Consider the following 22,938-nt stretch of genomic DNA (forward strand, 5'->3'; position numbering starts at 1 on the left):
TCTCATTATCTTGAATGTGACTTTTACTGTTGATGTGCTTCCTGAACAAGCCACCAGGAGGCAGTGTGTGACAGTTGAAATCTGATAGACACTGAACCTGGCACGCAGGTAATATTCATCTGTATTTTAACCTTTTTTCTAAAGGCAATTTTATTTACAAAGGAAACTCGAAATCAATTTGTATTTCTGTCCTTTCTCTCAGAGTATTGAGCTCGATAAACTACTTCAGGGTCAGAAGTGTGAAACCACACTGAGGTACTGTGCAGAAACCCAACACAAAGATGCAAGCCTATTTCCGTTCATGTTTTAAACTCTCCAATACATCACAAAGATAGACATTTATTGAAAACATTGTATTGAAGCTTTTACAAGATAAGAAACTTAACTGGACATAAAGGAGTTTTCTTTTTTCTTTTGGAGGAGGAGGATGGAGCTGAGAGAAATGGGAAAGGATTAGCCCTGCAGACCCAGATAAACAAACGACCCACACACACCCACAGACTAGCAAGCACACACATCCCCCCTCTCCCCCAGATAAGGCTTTCGGAAGTTGAAGTTTACATTGAGCATCTGGGGGAAGTCAAGGGTTAAAGAAGTTTCCCACCACTGCAGAAAGACCTTTGTCCTCTTTAGTCATCTAGCCAAGTCCCAAAACTGTAGTAAACGCCCCTTTTTCATTGACTCTCTCCTGCATACTGTGAATACGACACTTTCACACATCATGTTTACATGCGTATAAAGCACACACATTGTTAAGCACTATCCACTCCCTCTCATCGCACATGGCTTTTGGCAGAATGATCCCACTTTGTCTTCCACAGGGAGTTTAACATAACAGCCTAACTTTGGATATGCACACATAATCACTTAAAGCCCCTTAATCGACCCTTTTCATCACCATAAGATAAAAGACACATAGTAGGATATGGGCCATCAGAGGTTGATGAAGCAGACCCAGATAACAGTTACTCAGTTAATGTTATCTTTATTCTCCAGGTGAATCCTCCCTCTTGTTTATCCAGATATGACTCCACTGGGAAAACGATGTCCCTTATCTTGGCAAGGGAGATGAAAAAACAAAGCCAGATTCATGCAGTGATGTAGGTCTCGGAATGGAGTTTAAGAAAACATGCAAGCATGAGTCATAGTTGGAAAAATAGAGGAATAAAGGTCATTTAAAAGACCTATCCAAATATCCTAAAAATATTCGATCTGTTTATATAAGGCCCAGAGTTGTTTCAATGAAGAAGAAAGGTTCATACCAGGCTAGTTTTTCCTCATATTCTCTTGTAATGATGTTTGGCCCACGTGTTGTTTAGGGATAGAGGACATACTAGAATAGCAATAACTGTGTGTGTGTGTTTGTGCATATGTGACAGGCAGATGGTCATTTGTGCCACAGTCCTGCCATCTGCTGAAATGACTAGATGAAAGTAGACAAGAAGCAGAGGGTCATTCTGTGAGGGCGTGAGTTGGTCTGAAATGAGCTTGTGTGGAAAATGAAAAATAGGGGGGCGCATTCTTGCCCCTTATGTTACACCAACTGCATAATCACTTCAGTGTGTGTCCTCTTTTAGCATGCCCGAGATTCTCTCATTTGTTTGGCTGCAAAACTTGCTGGCTTTGAAGAGAACGCCACCAATTTAGAACTGTGCCTACATTTCCCACAATGCAGATAGTGACAGTGCCAATGATGCTGACTTGGGTGATATCATTAAAGCAAAAAAATTAAAAAACTATAATTTAGATAACGTGCATTTAAGAGTTATATCAAAAATCCTTTGTCAATCTTTCCCCCCGTAAATACAAAAAACAAACCTGAGACTATAGCTGCGTTAGGCTTAGACATTTTGAAGTGACATAAATACAATTTTAAATCACAATTTTACTCCGGCAAGACCAAGTTATTGTTAGAACATCCTGGTCCACTGGGCTGTGATGAAGTGATGGTGAAGAGTAGTTTCAGTGACACTTACTCTGTTTCCAGGCTGTCAGCTCTGTGAAATCCAACTGTGCCAGCTCTCATCTCTATTTCAGCTGGGAAGCATTCAGATCATAAGCAGCACAGTGCAAAAATAAACCTTGAGAAAAAAAGAACTTCTACTGTTTTTCAAAGGTTTAGGCAGAAGGGAAGTAATACATACCTTTCCTGGTTATAATCTGTATTGCCTCTTTTGCGTTCTTAAATCCCCTCAATTTTCAGTCCACAGATTCATGTTTTAGATTAGCTGAGTAAACCTTGTGCAGGCGTTCTGCTCAACTGACTGATTGGTTCCTCAGTTGGGAATGAACAGACAGACTTTTAAGGCACTAACAAACAGACTGGATCTTATGTCATAACTGATGTTTGTGGTGTTAATTTAGGGATTTAGAGAATATATCTCTAGCTTTGTGGTTTACAGGCAATTAGATTCTTTGAAGAAAGCCGTCATCTGTTGAGAAAAGCCCTGGCAATGAAGCCTGAAGGAGCTTTGGGGCAAACTTTTACCTCATGCCTCGATGGTGTGAAGGGCTTTGTGATGCTGCATAGCAGACTGCAAACGTCAAACATCACTCAGTGAAAGAGGGCGCAATTTAAGATTGGTGGGAAAGGGCAAATTTCCTCGGATGACTTAGTTTTTTTTATGCACTGGCAAACCCAAATTCAATATTTATTTGAAGTTGTTCTTGATTTCCTGTCCTGGCAATCACATTCTGCATGTTTAACCAATGCAACAAATAATTTTTCTTGTGATCTCTAGAGGCTTGCTTGTCTCTCTCTGCACATGGAAGGTTTCTATTATAGATAATTAGCATCAAAACTGAACTAGATGTTTCGGGAAGACGTGCAGCGGCCGCGCAAGGAGTTTAATCACAGAGCTCCTTCAGGCTTCTCTTAGTTTTTAGAGTTGAGTCATCTCTGTCCCTCGCCCCTGCAGATGCGGATGCAGCCAGGGGCCAGGGATTCCCCAGAAGGCCAATCCCTTGGAGTCTTTGTGTGTTGTTCATCAGGGAAAGCTTCTAGAACATCAACAGAAATAGAGTACATGTTGGTGTGTGTTCATCGGGAAGCATAGTTCGTAACATTAGTTCTTGTTCATGCACAGAATAGTGAAGAATTTTACAGCAGCTGCCACAGGCTGGGAAATATAGGACTTCTTTGTCTTATGAGAGTTTTTTAAACGTTTTTTTCTGGTTAAATACTCGAAGCAAGAAAGGGAAATAGACAGAAAGAGATGACTTCTACTTGCAGTGAGATATACAATCAACATGAGATGGAAACTCTTTGTAAGTATCTGTTTGCTGGTCTTTTGTGTCTGTGGGGGAGCACAACTGTTTTAGACTATCGCGCTGTGCAGGAAAGAGGGACAACTGGTTTCTATTAAGGCCAATCAAGTCGAGGAATGATGTATCCTCTTCAGATGGGGATTGTAGGAAACGCATCCGAAGAAAAATCCTCCCAAGATGCTGGTTTAACATTTTATCCCTTTCTTTCTGTTTATTTTATTGCATACCGCATTGTTTAGTTAAACCAAATCTGCTTGCTGGACCCTTTCTTAAACTTCCTCTCAAAATCCTTTCTTCATTAAGTAGAAGAAAAAGCTTTGATTGAAATTAAGCAATATGGGTGTTATCTTTGTCCTTTAAGCTACCTCTCTCTTTTAGGCAGGCCAGCTGGAAAAGCTTTGGTGGCTTAAAAGATATCAAAAGACACTATAGGCACACACTTCCCCATAAACAAAGCTTGGACCACAAACTCTGTCCAGTTTATCTAAGCGGTCAGCGTTATGCAAACCGCACAGGGATTTGACTCTGTTAGTATGGTAAGGAGCTGATGAAAAAGCAAACACAGGCCTGAGTTATTGTAACCTTGAGGTATTATGTGGTGTTTAAAGCTGGGGTATGAGAAGGAATAAACTCGGAGTGAAGTATTTTAATGTCAACATGTGAAGTAGCTAAAGATATACTGGATAGAATAATGAATCTGTACTATTAATGTACAGTTTAAAGATTCAGTGAGAGGGGGAAGGTTGAGTTTTGGGGGCCACTTTAGGGTGTTGAGATAAACCGTCACTCATCACACACATGCTGTCTCCATTTGCACACCAGGGCAGCAGAGCAGCCACAGCATAACACACAACAGGAAGTCTCCAACAGACCCAGCTATCTTCCCTGTAGACATCCAGGCCAGATGTTCTTCTTCTTTCCCCTGTCCCTCTTCCAACCACCACCCTCCTCCTTCCTCTTTATTTTTCCTTGCCTCCTCTTTCCCTTACTCCCTCCCTTTCTTCTTATTTTCTGCCCTTCCTTCAGTCCCCCTCCTCTTGGGGAGGATGTGTCACTGAGTCACTCGGTCAGCTGAGTCATGGAGGTGACTATTTTAATCAGCTCCATATGTGCTCTGCCCTGATTTGGTGGCCTTCAGCAATCAGCCCTGACCTCCTGGCCAATCACAGAGCTCGCCAACGGGCCTCACTGCATGCCAGTCATCACATATTCTTCAGTTACCCCTCACAGCACACATGATTTGATGAGTGTGGTCATCCAAAATGGCCACTGTGTTTAAAGAGAAAAATGATGGAACACAACTTCAATTTTATGTATGAGTTGTGCAGAGCAGAATTAAACTATTGGCTTTACTTGAATCAAAAGTTTATATACATTTTAGTTAACGTAAATCTAGTACAGAATGTCTAATCCCAGAATATTATGTAGATTCACTGGATTACATGTATTATTGCATTAATTGTACATGACTTTAATGTTACCGTTTGTAAACATTGAGCTACTTATTTTTCTGAATATGTAAAGTAACTAAAGTTATGAACAGGAGTAAAGCAAATACATTATGTTTCCTACATGTATTCTAGAAGCATAAGTTATTGAGTAAATGTACTTATTTCCCTTCTCCCACTATATAATGTAAACAGGGAGTTGTACGGTACACTTGATACTTATTTTGAAATGAGTCATCATAAAAAGCATGCACAAACACACACAGTGCGTGTCCGCTGCCAACACACTTAATCACCAAGCCTGGAGTGGATTCAAATTGAATTCATTTGCGATGGATGTTTTGCTCAAAGCTGCTTTTGATGTTCTCAGGAAAACTAATAAAATTACCTTGGGGCACAGAGCAGACCTTTTAATGTTTGGTTCCCACAGGAGGAAATGGTAACTTCAGTCACTGGTGGGTCATATATTGCACTGACAACATTGTTTATTGTTAAGTGAGAGCTTCAGTTGAAAATGTTTACTTTACTGCACAGAGATATACATCGGGAATGTGTCAGATTTTTTACCCAGAACCCCCAAAAGACTGTTCATCCGGCTTCTAGGACAGTAACACGTATACTTAATGTCCTGTTTGACTGGAGATGGCAGATTTATGATCTGAAAAAAAAACTGTGAAAGACCTTTGCTTGATGTTGATGTTTTTTTCCATAGCTCTACTAGCTGATAACATATTGAAAAACTGGAAAAGACATAAAAACTGAACCAAGGCCCATCAAAATGTTTAAAATCAGAAGCCAATGGGTTGTTGATTGCATTTGCTGTTCATACACTGTCTACAAGATAAATTAAAGTTTTTATTAGAAACTGACATAAAGTTAATCTCGACCAATAATTAGTTTTCTAAAAAATGTTTAAAATAAAAGTTCTACAGGGTTAAATCAAGTCAGCTTCATGGTTGTTTAATAGAACATGACATGTCTAGGACTATGGAAACAATATTGAACATTTTCCAAATGATCACCTGAAATAAACACTTAGACAAATGCATTCGTGGTTTTGTGCATTTCAAAACGAAACCACAGCCAAGAGTTAGATTCAGTTCCATCTTCAGCAGGCAGGAAGTGTTTTTTGCTGATTGTTAAGAAAATCTCTCTGAGATCTTCTGTCTTTATGCTGATTGAAAACTGTGAGCCAAAGCAAGAAAAGCAACACATTACATTCTCTCTCCTTACAGTGAGTCAAGATCAGATCCATGTTACCAGTGTCTTTCCTATATTTGGGGTTTTGCAAACACTTTCATCTAGTCTGGAGCCAATATTTACTTCATTGCAAGTTGATTCTCTCAAATTGTTGTACATTTGATATTCCTGCGAGCTGAGTGGTAGCAGATCACCAACAAAGTAAAATAGAGAAAGCCCAACAGAGAGCATTTCAAACTTTTGATGAGATGTATTCTGTTTGGCTTGTAGACAGGAACTCTTCTCTGCCTTTAAACATGTTTTTCTTTTGGTTTCTAAAATTGGAGATGTTCTGTTTTAGTCATGACTTTAGTCATAAGTCAACCACAGTTATGAAGGATGATTTTTGAGTCGAGTTGTCAGAGAGAGAGAGTGCCCTGAAGGATGAAGGAGGGGGATGGCCAAGTACTTTTAATACACAAACAGTCTCACAGACACACCCTGCTGAAAAAACCAGCATAGACCAGCTTAAGATGGTTGCTGGTTTTAGCTGGTGTTAGGCTGATTTAGTTGGTTTACCAGGTTGGACAAGCTGGCCAGGCTGGTCTTGCTGGTTCAAGACCAGCCTGGCCAGCTAAACCAGCGGTCATGCTGGGCTATGCTGGTTTAGCTGACAGTTAAGCTGGTCTATGCTGGTGAAGTTGGTATTTATGCTGGTCTACCAGCAGTCTTGCTGGTGAAACTGAAACAGACATAGACAGAGAGTGCGGGACACTACGAGACGGCAGTGGTTGAAACAAAGCGGTATAAAACATGGTTTTGACTGGCACCAACGGTCGGGGACTCGGGGAGTGAAGATCAGTTGAGCGTTTCTAACTCCGCCCAGCGGCTGCTTCTGAGAGGTTCTGACAGCTGTCTGGGAAACGCGCTAAAAGTCCTTCTGGAGGTAAGCAACAGTACACAATTTCACCAAGTCTGAGTAAAAGCTTTCTCAAAGGTTCGTTTTGCTTTCTTACAACGTTACGTTAATGTTGTTAACTTAAACTTACGTTTGCTAGGAGGATATTGTTACTTCCCTTAACAAGAGCTAGCTGTCTTAGCAGTTTAGAATATATGTTAGTCTTAACAGTTAGCAGCTAACGTTTTCTGCAGTTTGTGTTTCCCCTGAAAAACGTGATGTAGTTATTTAAGGGTAAGTTAACTTAACGTTATCTTACAAGTTGATAGGGCTAAGTTTGGTTTAAAATCGTCAATGTAATGCTCTTTCACAGACACCTAAACAATAAGCGTCGCAATGCAACCGGGTGAGAGGCCACAAAGTATAGCGCAGCATTATGCATTTGTTTACAGGCCCACCGGAACCCCGAGGCATTACCAACAGATCAACGCACAATCAACCCATACAGGACATCTCTTTCTCCACATTAAGTGTTAGACATTAGAATTGACTATTCTTGTCTGTTACATACTCTTTTGTTTGTCACAAACTATTCTTGTCTGTCACATAAGTGGCGCAACTGATGCGGTATTGTGCTAAGGGGAAATTATTTTGAACGGACATTTTGACCGGAGGGATTTAGATTTCCCGGTCTTCAGCATATTTTACCGGTCATAGGCCGGTGTTACAGTATAAATTGAGTCATGACAACTGGCGACATTCTATTATTTTCGTCATAGGAATCCGGGGCGTGTACATTGAGGACCCATTGTTGACTTACCAGGAAAGAAACATCGTTTGTCGTTTACGTTCATCTTTTGCTATATCTGCCTTCCTAAGATCACTTTGCTGCACATTCAGTACTCGTATGTGAGGTTGTGGGTGAGAGTCCGATATCGTGACGCTTACAGGGAGGTATCGAACATTACAAAGTAGGTGACTGTGTGGATGCCTGTTCAAAACATTGTAAACTTCAATAAATCATTTAAATTATATATTTGTGTCCGACTTCATTTGTTCATCGTTCTTAATGTGATGTATAGTAGCTTTGATAGCTGTCCATACCTTCAGACAGCCTAAAAGTAAAACACACGTTGTTTATTCACAGCCCGAACGCTCATCGAGATGACTGGATCAGTCATGACAACTTGTGATCAGCTCCGATTAAATTGTGATATCAATTCTGTAGCTAACCTCCAAGGAGCACGTTTATTTTATGAAATACCTGTATCCCTCTCATCACAACAAGACTCTACACTGTGCAGGAAAAACAATTACATACATGAAAATAACCTTGATGCATGGGAATTAAACACACAAACTAACAGATAAATCATCAGAAGAAGGCAGAGAGGAAGTAAATAACAACAGGAACACGGAAGGCAGACAGAATTGCATAGACACGGGTGTCACATGACATTTAAATGTTCTGGAAAGTTCCTTATACAGCTTTAGCCTTTTTTATCTCATGAAGTCCCAAAGTGACACACACTGAACAGTCTGGGGTCATGGTCCTTGTCATTTGCTTTTGTCTTCCCATAACAAGATGTCCATGTGTCAGGCTAAAACATGTGACAGAACTAGCTACATTTGGAAAGGTTTTTTGTTGCTAAAGTTAATATTCAAGCCATTTAAGAATAAAAATGCTTACATGACATGTCATTTGTTAAACATTAAGCTGTCTTCGGCTCTTTTCTGCTGTAACAAATGTAAATGTCCCCTCTGTGGGACGAATAAAGGTATTCTGATTCTGATTACATTTAACCTGTTGTGGAAACATTTCTTGATGAAATTGATATGAAACAAATGCCATAAATATTGCTGTGACACATGGTGTCACATCGGGACTTTAACCCTAAACATTCACAGTAAACCCGGAGTGACATATATGCACAATTAGAAATATGATTATGGTCTGTTCAGTTAATTTAGCTGATTCAATTATATTTAGTTATCATATGCTTTATTCTTCAATTCATAGTATGTTCAAACAAATGCAAACCAAAACATCATCCTTGTTAATTAAGTTATAAATAAGAGTTACTTTACCATTAAAGCCCAGATATTTGACACTAGGGAGGTTACTTGTCAGAAATGTGTCTATTTAGTCTAAATGATGTTCCCCTTAATTTCCCCAAAAGTAGAAATGGGTCCGGGTTCTTATGGGTTAAACGTATAGGCTTAAAGGCATAATAGAACTACCGTATTATATGTATTCAACTTGTGCCCCGCTGGACTTACTTTTCTGTGGTTTACCGTTACTGTGACATATCAGTATAGCCACGGAAGATAGTTTGTGTGTTTAATTCCCATGCATCAAGGTTATTTTCATGTATGTAATTGTTTTTCCTGCACAGTGTAGAGTCTTGTTGTGATGAGAGGGATACAGGTATTTCATAAAATAAACGTGCTCCCTGGAGGTTAGCTACAGAATTGATATCACAATTTAATCGGAGCTGATCACAAGTTGTCATGACTGATCCAGTCATCTTGATGAGCGTTCGGGCTGTGAATAAACAACTTGTGTTTTACTTTTAGGCTTTCTGAAGATATGGACAGCTATCAAAGCTACTATACATCACATTAAGAACGATGAACAAATGAAAGTCGGACACAAATATATAATTTAAATGATTTATTGAAGTTTGCAATGTTTTGAACAGGCATCCACATAGTCACCTACTTTCTAATGTTCGATACCTCCCTGTAAGCGTCACGATATCGGACTCTCACCCACAACCTCACATACGAGTACTGAATGTGCAGCAAAGTGATCTTAGGAAGGCAGATATAGCAAAAGATGAACGTAAACGACAAACGATGTTTCTTTCCTTGTAAGTCAACAATGGTTCCTCAATGTACACGCCCCGGATTCCTATGACGAAAATAATAGAATGTCGCCAGTTGTCATGACTCAACTTATACTGTAACACCGGTAATTAACTAACGGGAACTCTGCTCCTATGACTGGTTGCGGAATTGAAGGGAACGACTTCTTGGCCTTCCTGACATCCAGGAAAAAGGTGAGATTCTAATCCATTTCAATGCCAAAAGCAAGTTACTGTTTTTAACTTTTTTAATAGGATTTTTGGGGGTATTTCCGTTTTATTGGACAGTAGAGATCTACTGGAAACAGTGGAGATGATATGCAGCAAAAGGCCCAGCCGGATGGTTGTTGCTCCGTGTGGAACGTGTTCTATCAGGTAAAGCACTTTGGTATCCAGTTATTTATGGTATTGAGTTTGAATTTAGCCTTTGGAATGTAATTTCCAACAGTAAATTGTAAAGACTGAAAAAACAGGCTCAGGTTAAAGCTTGACATGATTTGGTCTTTTACTTAGGAAGTCGTTTGTCCTCCTGTGTTGTCTCTTTTCCTTATCTTTCTTTCAGGTGTAACATCTACCAATGGTATTACATGACATAGACCTCCTCCACCTCTTTGCTGTCCTACTAGTCACCCTTCTGATCAGAGCCTTTCCTAAATAGTGGTAAGTTGTTTTACAGTTCGGTGTACGTTAATTTAGCAACTTGCTTTACTGCTGTTGAATAAACCCTATATTGCTAGTGATTTGATTAAAACTATGATTTGCAATCTGCTCATTGATGTCATCAAGAGCCATTGAGTCTACCTTCTGTAGTCGGCCTCTTAGAATGTTTATAATTTCTTTGTCTTTTAATATTCCTATAATATTTTTTTTTAATTATTGATAGTGTTTTATTCTTTATTTTCCTTGTGAGAATCACTTTGCAATTGTGTAAGTGCTATATAAATAGTTATACTAATATTATTGTTGTTACCATCATTACTATTATTAATAATGTTTTCTTTATTCATCACTGCAGAAAGGATCATTCCAGCCCGCATCAAACACCTGATCAAGAACTTGTGAATCTTCAGGCAGAAAAGATGAAAACACCTGTTCAAAGTTCCAGTTCCCTGTACATGGAACCATGCCTGTCCTCTGTTCCACATGTCTTCAGTCAGTTCTGGACCCAATGACTCGGACACTAGTTCTATAAGGCTTATTAGAGGTAAGAGTGGTAGGAGAGGAGTGGAGTTATCTTTGTAATTAGGCTGCAAGTCGACAAAGGTGATAGAATGCTGATGCTAATAACGATCCGATTAATTTGATATAGATTGTTTGCCAATACCGAATCCTGATCCGATTCTTCTATTTCCCAGATAATACAGCTGCATCGTGTACACTAGCTCTTTGTTTTTGCCATTGTAATTCACCATAAGCAATTGTTGACTGTAACGCCAATAGGCGCTTTCAAACCGGAGTACTTTTACCCGTACTCTTCCCGCTTAGTTCCGTTAGTGCCTGGAATTTTGCGTTCACACCAAAAAGAGAACTTAGTTCAGAGAACTTTCACCCCCATTTTTAGTGCCTGCTAGAGAGGTGGGACTATCCTGGGGAGAAAAAAGTACCAATTTCTGATTGGCTGGGCGAGTTGCAAACCACGGCCCGTAAAACTCTGAAAGGTTTTTGGAAGCCACCATTGTATTTGCTGGCATTAGCATTATTAGCATTAGCCCCGTGCACCAACTGAGAGAGAATAACTTATGGCAACACAAGAAAAAACATAGGAGCGGTGGAGTGATGAGGAGGTGTCGGCGTTCTGGCAATTTACTAGGAAGGTTTCAGTAGAAGCTGCTGGGAGTCCCAGCTGCTTCTACTGAAGCCAGTCCCCAACTCCGGGGACTTCCGGCCGGGGACTTCGGGTGGCAGTATACGCCGTGAAGTTGTTTGCGGCCTGCCAGTAAACCCAAAGCAGAAGAAGAAAAAGTGACGTCAGCGGCTTCATTTGCGTAATCTTCCCTCAGGGAACTTATTCCGGTGTGAACGCGATCGGCTCTTGGTTCCATGGGGGAACTAAGTGCTGGGAACTAAGTCTAAGTAGGGCAAAGTACTTGTTGTGAAAGCGGCTTATGCCAACCAACTGTAGTTTGTAATGTATTTTACCATATTTTAACGGTCAAGTTCTGGCAACCACAGATGTCAACGTAAATGTCAAGTTTTTCTTTTCACAGTGTACTTATATCTGTACATTTTTTTTCAGTTTGCTTCAAGAAGTGGGTTCAACCGACAGAAATGCAGGCCAGGTTGGGAAAGGCTGGACGCTACACAACGGGAAACATTATGGACATGAACAAGGAAAAACAAAAAACACTTTCTATAACTTTTCTTATCATACATAGTGTTACTGTTTGTGTTACCATTTAAATATTGAGTTATATTTATTACTTTTATTTTAAATCAAATGCACCTGTTTTAGATAATATATTTATTTTGATGTGTAGGTTGATTTGAAGGTTGGTTGTTATTTGTATAATTATTGTATTGTTACTGTGTATTTTATTATATTAACTAGCTATTTATTAAATTAAAATACTTTTATGAACACTATACAATGTCTTTATTTTGGTAGATACCAGAATACATGATACAATGAATCTTTGTAATATATTTATGTTCTCTGGTTTAAATAATCATAGAAGTATTTAAATAATGTATGCTGGTCACCTGGAATCCTGGTAAGCTTCCAGCATGGTATATTTAATACTATTATTAAACATAAACTGGTGATAGATGGATGCTGGTGACCAGCCCAGCATACCAGCATACCAGCATACTATGCTGGTTTTTGTAGCTGGCCAGGATGGCTGGTTTAGCACCAGTGTCCAAACCCCCTCTAAACCAGCCAACCATTCCAGCCTAATATCTACTGGCTGGCCAGCCTGACCAGCTAAATTGGTCTAAGCTGTTTTTTTCAGCAACACACACACACACACACACACACAAAATCCAATACTCTCCTCTGTGGAAAAAAGCAGTGGGAGGGAGAGAGCAGATGGACACATACAAGCACAGGGACGTCATAAGGATATTGCCTCTTTTCCTGTGCGAACACACAAAAACACAGTGAGAAAATAAATGTTCCTGTATTTCAACATAAACAGAGGCTCCCACTGTCTCTCATTTCAATTAAAATGCGCACACAATGATTTGATCTCTAGTGGGTTTACTTAATCACACATGGTTCAAGATAGCATGCTGCTACATCCACAATGTTCTCCATTCACTTTCTCTGAATGAGGGGTGTGGCTGCTGAATGCCTCCCCAGCCACTTGAGAGGGCGGTCATGTGACTGGCTGTGGGCGTGGCCTGTGGGAGCAGCAGCAGCAATCGAGCCTTACCAGCTGGAGCCGTGAGTGAGAGAGTGTAGGAGAGGAAGAGTGAGAAGAGAAGGAGTGGAAAGGGTTGGGTGAGTGGAGATTTGGATGTTTTGTCGTGTGATATTTTCTGCCTAAAAAGTAGAAGTCTGAATAATTTTGGAGATGGAATAGGAGGGGGAAGTGTGGAGAAATGATTGTTGCTCTGAGGCTGTTGGTTTCAAAGTTAGTTAGCCAGGTGTGTGTGTGTGTGTGTGTGCGCTGTGTAGAGCATTAAGATTTGAGGCTGAGAGTAAATTCTGTTTTGGCATGAGATCTGTTGAAAACCACTTACTTAGCGTGCAGGGCTTGGACTTTCTAATTCTTTCATTTTCCCTCTTTCCCATTCCCATTGTTCAGCCATCGGGGAGAGTTTGGGGGGTCAGCTCTCCCCTCCTCCCCCCTTCTCCTCCCCTCTCCCTTTATGTCTCTCTTCCCCCCCTGTTTCTTCAGCTCTAGAGCATGCATGAATAATCAGTATGCTATAATGGCACAGCGTGTTGACCAATCCGAATAGCCCACCATTACTCTTCAAGGTCTCCAGGGCTCTCTCTCTAGTCATGTTTTCTCCTTCAGCGTCACATCACACAGAGTTTTTGGTCTGACTTTGATCCAGTGCAGTGCATTTGTCAGGCACTGATGGAGCAAAGCAGTTTTGATGTGATTTCATTTTGACAATACCTTGTTTCTGCTCTTCTGAGAGTTTTTTTTCCAAGTTCAAGGAGAGTTGAAGAGTTGAACAGGTCATATTTTGAGTTTGAGTCTTACTCTTCCACCGGGACTTGTAAGAACTCCTCTCTTTCTCCTCTAACTCTTGTCAGTTGCTTCTGGTGGGAAGAAAATGAGCTTGTGGTTAGTCACTTGGCTTTAATTTTGTGCCCTAGAGGTTGGAGAAAAAAAACATGTGAAATACCAGCTATCTATCTTCCATGTTTTTTAGTGCCTCACATGGTCTTCTTTTAACCGGTTTACAGTATGGGTCTGAGTAGTTGCTTTGTTGGAAGCTGCACCCATAAACCCAGTGAAGTGTTAGCTAAAGTTCAGAAATCAGAGATGTTGTTGATGTCCTTGCTTTGCACATACTAGCCACATTGTAACTTCCTATTTGACAAAATGACCTTGCACAATGAGATTGTACTGCACGAATATAACACATTTGGGTGCTTCACTGAAGTCAATGTAACAGCACCCAAAAGAGCATAATTGAATTAAGAAATTAATTTAGATTTTCTTCCGCACAGTAGTTAGCGAGCAGTGTCATTGTGCTGGATTTGAGCACACGATACATTTGATACCAGCTAATTCGTAATGCTGCCTGATATTGATTTACATAAAGCATTATTACATATGCTTCACAATTGGCGCCAGTTAAAGCCACTCAGCCATTGTTTGCATGGTGCTAATCAGATTAGTTTGCAGATAATATGCAATTCACCCACCACAAGATAAACAACACTTCATTAGGATTGTTTGGTACCAGCGGCATCAAATGAATTAATACAGAGAGGCTTTCTTGCTTTCATTTAATAATTAGGCCAGTCCTAAACTGCTAAATAGAGTTTGTGCTGCAATATTTCAAACCTTATTATTTAAAGGAACATCCACTCCTCTGTGGAAGCAACCTGTTGTTCAGTACACTTTTGTCCCATGTTTTTAACTAAAGAATTTGCCCTGAAGGCAGCGGAGATGAGAGGAGGAGAGGCGTCAACATGTTTTAGAGTAAACAACCAGACTGTTGGTCTAAAAATATTCTTTCCCACAATAGAGTTTGTCTTCATGGTCCTCTAGCTAATTGTATCCATGTGTTTATAATCTCATGTGGTCTTGTCTTCTTTTCCTGTTCCATCAGCAAGTAAAGAATGTAAGTGTTATGTAATGTTACTCTTTTTTTGGTTCTTTTCATCAACACATCGAAGTAGCAAATTATGGAGTCTTTTTTGGGAAAATAGTGTGTAAAAAGAACACTTCTGGCGCTGTATCATGTAGGTGCCCACCGTGGGAGGAAGTTTTCTGAGTCAAACAAGGGAGGAAGTGAGACATGTCATATCCTGTTAGAGGTGACAGGTTGTGGGCAACAACCGGAGAAGTAGAGGGTAGTCTATGTCAGTCTGTGTTGCTATCATCTACAACGCTGTGGCCGTTTTATGCCTCAGGCAAGGCATTATGGGTCATCCATCACCAAGCTTTCATTTTAGGATGATGATGGGAATTTGCAGGGTTGTTTTCTATGTCTCGCATAAACACCAAATGGTTATTCACATAGCAAACCATCTCCAGCTCTTCTTTTAGAAAAAAAACTAGTAAAACATAACATTTTACAAATAGAAACCCATAATTGTCACTTTAGGTTTAGTTGTCCAATCGTCCCTCTGGTATGTATCCCCTTTTATTCTTTGATTCATACGCTTGGTTGAAATGTTAAATGGTAATAGAGACAATGAACAAGCAGTACATTGAATGGAACATGTACTGGTTGCAGATGAGAGAAAAAGGACCAACTTCAAGTGCAGAGTCAGCTCTACCAGCAGGATGCTTCTCATTTCTTCTCAATAAGCGATACGCAGCCTACACCACCGCTCAAATATTCCAACAGGCCAGCCCCCTGACCCACTTCATGGGTGTGATATACTGCTCTGTGGGTGTGTCGTTGTCCTACCCAGTTCCACATCCATGTTTCTCAGAAATGTTTAGGCTTTGAGTTATGCCTGTGGTCGGTCCGCCTGAGAGCTGCCCAGAACGGCAGGCTCTTACATTTGTTCACCACAATGACCACCCTGCTGTGTTAGGCTTTACTTTCTCTTTTTCCAAGTCTTTGTTTACAGCCCTCAATCTAAAACATACTCAACCATGTTACGTTTTTTAGCCTGTCAGTGTTATTTGAGCATTTATCTAAACTCTCATCTCTCCCCAAGATTATGCTCCTTTACCTCATTGACACTGCTGTTTTGGGACAGGTCATTATCTACCCTAGCAGAGATTTTGGTGTAGAGAGTTGTATTTCAACACCAAGCAAACACCATCTGCTTTGCTCCACATTAGGCCAGGGGTCGCATTCTCAGTGGGCCGGCACAAGTGACAAGACTGAAAGATGAGGTGGGTCGGTAGCATTCTTCAGACCTTTTCTGAAGTGCCGACGTCTGTTTCTGTTGGCTGTAGCCATCATTAACCTCAACGAACCTCATCGTCTTTCACCCCGGGGAGTTGTAACGATTGAGACACGCCAGAATTTTGGACCCTCCGCGTTTTGATTTCAAAGTGCGGATGGGGGATTGAGTTGGAGAGATTTCCTACTGGATGTAGATAACAGCTCGGTGAAAACCCTCCTCTATCTTCCAGGCTCTTTTCTGTCGACCTCACTCTGTCACTACCTTCTGTAAACGCACCATCATGTTATCTCCCTCAAACAGAACGCAGTGTAGATTTAAGCTAGAGGCGTGTGCTCCTTTTTAAAAACCACAGCGTGCAAAAATGGCTGAATACATTTATAGAGATTTAAGACTTCTGCACTTTGGAATTGTAGCTGGCCCAGTGTCAGACCCTAACAGGGTGTAGACAACATACTATTTACACCTCTTGGAAAGGGAGTTTGAAAGAAAAAGTACATCTTAAGCCAACAAAGTGAAACATGACTGCAACTACTTTCGCAATGTAGTATCATAATGTTCAAGGACTTATTGACCTAACTTAGAGGAGTTTATTCTCCACCAGCTATAATGTTCTAAAGATCATACGTGTATTTAATGGCTGATGTCATATATTTGGAAATAGCTGTTCCTGTGAAACATAAACCTCTCGCTCTATGACCCACTTGTTTTAGCAGGGTACATCAGGCCACACCTGAACTGCACTTACATGTGCTGTGCATTTAAACCATCAATAGGTTCTGCATAACAGATTGTGTGTGTTGTGTCTTATTGGAAGTAAGTTTCTCTCACTGTTAATACTCATTATCAGGAAAATAAGCAGTTCAAGTAGAAAAGGAAAAGGTAAATTCCCAATGTGAGATGTTTTGCTTTCTTTGAGACTAATTCTTTAACTTAATGTATTCATAGAACTACTCCCATAAAATGGATATGATACAATATTAAATTGAGCATATGTTAATCTAGTTTTCATGTGAACACCTATGACTGTCAGTCCACTCTTGTGCTGCATTCCTCTTTCTGGGATCTCCATCAATTTCATGCAGACTTCATCAGGTATGAAATCTAACTCTTTAGGGGGAGCCATCAAAGGACCAGTGGAAATGTCATCTCCGGTTAAAAAAAAAAGGGGAGGAGAAAAAAAAGAAGAGAGAAAAACACACTTGCATAGACACACCTATGAGAGGGAAAAAATCTGATGTTCGGGGGTTTATTCTCCTGGGAGCCATGTTTTAGTAAATCAATAAAAAACTGAGCTTTCGAATAGCAGACAGTAAGTGGAATAACAGAACTGAGGCCTTTTTTCCCCGAAGCACAGCCCCCTAAGGAGTTCCTGGCCAGTATTTGAACATATGCTTAAACTGAAGGCAGTGATATATACCACATACCTTGTTTGGCAAGTTTTGCAGCAAAAAGGTACTTTTTAGGACAATATTTAATACAAATGTAAAGCATTGTGTGCCCAAAACCAGGGGTGTTCCAGGTAGTATTGTTGGCTAAAACCTATGTCCCTCTTGACCATCCAGGGGAGACTTGTCCTCTCTTCAGGCCTATACTTTGGGATTAATACTTAGACAAAATGTGAAGCTGGTTTTCTCAAACAAGCTACATTTGATAGCCTGCAACATCAGTAATTAGGCTAAGGTGTTTCCATACGACAAAGTTCACTTCCATGTTCTAGCTACAGAACACACGATGGCAGTCAGTTATTGTTGAGGTCTCATTTCCTTGCCTCTGTATCCTGGACAGCAAGACTTTCCAAGCAATTCATCATAGAGGTAGAGGTGGAACACATCACTGTGGGTGAAGCGTGCACATTAAAACTGTATGTACAATTGGTGAGATTAACTGTTTGAATTTAGAACTGAAAACAAATTATGGTCAACTATAAAATCCTCCCGTAGACGAGTTCATCATGTGGAGCGTCAGTCATGTACCACACTCATTTAAACAGTTTGGCTCATCTGCACTAATTACATGTTGTGCATGCCATGAATCCTTTTATTGATTTATTTTTGTCTCCTTCATCCCATTTGCTCTTCCACTCTGCTTTGTATCTGCTACACTGATATTGTCAGGGCATGGGCTTGAGTTAAATATACAAAAACGTACTTTCCCATAATTTCAAGAAGGGTGGAAAAATTGGTGGCGCTTGTGGATAGAGGGAAACTACATTTTTTTGGTTTCTCAAGAAGACAATGGAGGTTTTGTTTCTGGCATTGGCCTGTTGAAGTTCCACTCAGTGAATATTAAAAGTAGCATTGGATGTGACATGCCTGATGGGATTTTAATGAAAGGCTTGAGAGGGGAGTGTTGAGTTATGCGTGAGTGGGATGGGGATTTTCTGTTACAACAAAGTACAAAATTGTATCAGATGGAAGAGGAACACTTCAGGTTGGTTTTTCAGGAGATTTACAGTACTGGTCAGTTTATGGAAGTTTGTTTGATTTTTTTGGATAGCGGTTATTGTTATCAGTCAGCCACATATTTAGATGTTGCATACTTCTTGAAATGTTACCATGATGTACTACTTTTCTGTGAAGGCTGAGGCCAGACAAGAATGCTTCCTGAAAGCAGTTTTGTGTTTTCTGGTCTCCACTGAGCTGTGTTGACATTCAGGTTTAACAAAAAAACAAAACGGGTTTGAATAATTCTCAAAAGAAATAGCAGACGATGGGATATCCTGACTTTAAGTTCCCAGCGTTGGTCATGACCAAAGTTGTGGGATCCTACTATTGACATAATTAAACTTGGAAGCATTTGTCATTACATCCTCTTTAGCTGTAAATGTCCACATCTTTCAAATAAATTCCGCCAAGTGTGTTTGGGCATTATGTTGTAAAACGGATGCTTTTGAGCACACTGGTGGCTTTTATGGTAGAGCGGGCCCCCCCATCTACTAGGGCTGATTCTTTACCACAGTGGCCCGGGAATCTGACTGGTTGCCTTTTGCTGCATATTGTCCCTTTTCTTCCCCCCTTTAATGCATGTATGATCTGTAATGTAGTATGACATATAAACCAAAAAGCCCCAAAAGTATATCTGAAAGAATAACAATATGGCACCAAACCTCAAGCTGATGACATCATCACGGTTATTTATCATGCTCTCTTCAGATCCACAGAAAACATCCTACATCTGCTTTTACCAGCAGAACAGCACTCATTTACATTCAAGTGTTCAATTTGTGGAGTAGCCCTTTAAATTACAATCTTCTTGTAGTGCAAAATATATGCTGTGGTTTTGCTGTGACAGACAGGAAACCAAACAACTAACATAATGCAGATAAGAAAAACAGCCATTTTTGCCGACTGAGAAAGAAAACCCCAATAGTTATACGCTGTAGACCATGAACAGTCAATAATGAAGTTTAAATGGCCCATTCATGTTGAACTGCCCATATTTGAAGATAAAAGAGAGGATTCCAGTCTTTGATGGGATCTATCAAGTCATGCAAAGAAAAGCCTGAACTCTTTTCCATTCATTAAACAAAGCTCTAAAATCAGATAATCCCTAAATACCCCATTTCCATGTCACGAGGCAAAAGTGCATTTATCAGAAGCAATATTAACATATAAGATCTGTCTGCAGTTTATTAAAGTTGTTTTAATTTGGAGACTTTGTATTGATAAAAAGAAGTAGGTCGAGTTCCAGTTCTGATATAGTTATTTTTGATTGAACTGTGCATGCTACTGACTCACGGATTCACTGGCAGGAATTGTATTCCGCTAAAGTTTCATGTGTCTTGTACATTGTTCTAATATGATGCACCCGTTAGGTCTATCTCATCGAGGCCACGGAGTCATACTGTACTGTAATGAGGTTACTCATCTGGAAATGTAGTTTGCCTTGGCAAAGGTTATCGACGCTTTCCACTTGGAACATCATAACGCTAGAATACAGATCTGACTCATAAAGAAACACTTTGTTGTGGATGTAAATGGCAGAACTGTCACTCTGATACATAAGGCACACACATAATGATGTAAAAGATCAGTAAAAAAAAGAATTGCTTACGGCCATCTCATCCATAGCTGGAGAATGGATTCATTAGGAAGCACTGCAGTGAGGAAAGGAAAGTGCTTAGTTGCTCTAAACCTAAAAGAAAAGTGAATATTAAATCAGCAGGGTGGTTTTCAACATTCATCTCTCATTGCAATAAAGTCTTGTTCCTCCATTATTTTTGGTGGATGTGTCCATGTGTCTCTGACGTCCTCCTCCTGTTACTACGCTATGCCTGTTTGCCTATTCTACAGTGTGATTGGCTATTCTTAGAGAGCAGCCATGCGAGCCGGCAGATGGCCCAGGGCTGGCATTGGCACTGTGCCCAGGAGGCAGTTTGGCAGCAGACCTGGAGTATGTCATTAGAGCTAATCTGCATTCTGTCATTCAAGAGGCTACTGATGCAATGTTGGCTCAATTTAATGAAGTTCACTGCAGGCTTGGCCAAAATGACACTATGCAAACATTTGAAAACACATCTCCAGGGCTGAAGATAACTCGATCCAAATACCCCGGGATTATTATATCAATTCAGAGTCGCTGTATTTCTTTCTCGGGTTCCTTGAGGACAGCGATGCAGCGCTAAGGCCGCTTTAGCTATTGGTGATGAGGTACTTGCAGGAGATTCATGTTACAGCATGGATTGAATCATACTGCTGCATATTCCTAGCATAAAGGGAAATGTTATCATGTTGGTTGTCCACAAACTACATCTTTTACCAATGGTTGATACTAGACGGTTGAAGGTGTGGTATCCTTATCATGGTCCACAATTGTATCTTTTTGTCTTAATTGGGGTGAAGAAATCTGTATTGAGTTTATAGATATTCTCAACCGACTCATAAATACTCCCTTGACTGTAGACTTATAAGATGTGTAATCATGTTGAGAGGGACATTGCATTGCATTGGAACTGCATGCGTGATGTACAGTAAGTGTGCAAAGAAGGTTCAAAGACTATGATCATACAGTGCGATCATTAACTTAATTAACTAATTCAGAGGTGGTTTTACTAAATCTTTCAACCCCCCTTCAGTGTGTAAATGTGGGTTTGTGTTTCCTCTGAGACAGATCCCAGTTGTGCCCTTAAATTAAAAGCACCCACAGTACAAGAGCTGCTCAAAGTGGTTATTAGCAACACTTTTCCCAGGACAAAGTCACAGAAAGTCTGTAGAGTTGCAGTAAAAGCAAGAAAAGTGTTACTCTTAGCAAGATTACATGCCTCTCACAACATCCCACTGTCTGCTTTATCTCCATCTCACACTTTCAGTCTTATCTCAGGTCCCAGGAAGGCAAAACTCTGAGCTGGAAGGTTAGATAGAAGTGGTTACCTGTTATAAATACCTAGGTATCTGGCTTGATGATTGTCTTACTTTTAAACTTCAGGTCATTAATCTGCTTAATCTGCTGAGGGTTAGACTAGGTTTCTTTTTTTAGAAACAAGTCCTGTTTCTCGCTTGAGGCCAGGAAAAGGCTAGTCACTGTGACCTTTTTACCTGTGCTGGACTATGGTGATCTGGTCTATATGGATGCATCTGCCCATTGCCTGGAAAAGTTAGATGCCGCCTATCACAGTGCTCTGAGATTTTTGACAAATTATAAAGCCAAGGCAGGTTTGCCATCACTAACTGTACGGAGGCTCAGTCACTGGTACATGTTCATTTGCAAAGCCATGTTGGGCAAACTACCAACTTATATATGCTCTTTGATCTCACAGAGAGTGGCAAGTAGCTATTGCCTGAGATCCAAGGATGTGTTTTTATTACATGTGCCAAGTGCTAGGACTGTTTTAGGTACTAAAGCTTTTATGTGTGCTGCTCCTCTAGCTTGGAACACTATGCCATTTTTTTTTTAAACTGAGCATTTTGGTTCCCTTGCGTCATTTTAAAGCTCGGATAGATGAAATGTTATTAGATATCTGTCATTGTGAATAGGTTGCTAATGTATACCCCTGTAATTATGTTGTATTGATGTCCTTTTAGTTTGCTGTTGTTTTTATGTGTAACCAATGTGCTGCAGGTCTCCCTTGAAAAAGAGATCGTTGATCTCAATGGGACTTTCACCTGGTTAAATAAAGGCTACAAACAAACAAGATATACTACAGTACTTTCAGACCGATGTTGCAAATAACATGCTGCAGGCAGGCTACTGCTGTGTCCCATCTGATCAAATAATCAAAAGACAAAGACTTGGGTGTAATTCTGAAAAAAACGTACAGATGTTTTTGCCTTGAACTCTTGTTTTGAGAATAAAAATCTAACTAAACCAATATAGTGTAGTGTACCTATATGGCTGTCTCCTCTCAGCTTCAAGTATATGTGTCTGTGGTTTTTGTTGTCTGTGACTGCAAAACCTCTAACAGACAATACCACAGGTTTCTGTCACAACACAGGAAATGTTGTCTCCTCCTACATTAAGAAGAGTGTGAATCTTTGCCATTGCAAGCACATTCTAGCACATTTGGCAGAGTCGAGCAGCAGGGCCTTGGCACAGAGCCTCCGTCTTCCACATAACAATTAATCCTCCTTAAAGCGAGTAGGTAAGCCGTGATTTGTAGTTTGCTGCGTTTTTTCCGAACAAGGTCTTTTTTATTTGTCTTCCTTTTTCCTTTAGGTGAAGGGTTGAACTTCACCTGTAGTTTACAGATGTTCTGATTCACTTTGATTACCATTTCTATGTCATCTATTATTGTGGGATATGCTGCAAAATGTGTGCCTGTTCCCATAATGATTTACTTCTAGGTTT

The 22,938-nt window shown here is 40.2% G+C and overlaps 1 protein-coding gene and 1 long non-coding RNA gene across 10 annotated transcripts in view; both read left to right on the top strand.

Moving 5' to 3' along the window:
- The window catches only part of septin9b (septin 9b), a 72,502-nt gene that overhangs the window by 33,205 nt on the left and 16,359 nt on the right, over nucleotides 1-22,938 (top strand). The window contains exon 1 of one of the 7 annotated variants that reach the window (XM_079646727.1): nucleotides 3,129-3,267. The exons of 3 other annotated variants lie outside the window; for them this stretch is intronic. In XM_079646727.1, coding sequence (XP_079502853.1) covers nucleotides 3,216-3,267 — 52 coding nt within the window. In that variant the 5' untranslated portion in view covers nucleotides 3,129-3,215. Of the gene's footprint in view, nucleotides 1-3,128; nucleotides 3,268-12,945; nucleotides 13,102-22,634; nucleotides 22,733-22,938 lie in introns of those variants that run through there. 3 more of the 7 variants (XM_079646728.1, XM_079646729.1, XM_079646730.1) reach the window with 3 other exon arrangements.
- LOC307017222 lies at nucleotides 9,649-12,202 on the top strand. 3 transcript variants are annotated; one of them, XR_013802079.1, is made up of 5 exons: nucleotides 9,649-9,854; nucleotides 9,948-10,034; nucleotides 10,222-10,319; nucleotides 10,675-10,863; nucleotides 11,896-12,202. It is a non-coding gene; the product is annotated as an uncharacterized lncRNA (long non-coding RNA). The 3 variants fall into 3 exon arrangements; XR_013802080.1 differs by having other exon boundaries at nucleotides 9,951-10,034; XR_013802078.1 differs by having other exon boundaries at nucleotides 9,649-10,034.

This window comes from Notothenia rossii, assembly GCF_949606895.1.
Source record: "Notothenia rossii genome assembly, chromosome: 1".
Taxonomy (NCBI): Eukaryota; Metazoa; Chordata; class Actinopteri; order Perciformes; family Nototheniidae; genus Notothenia; species Notothenia rossii.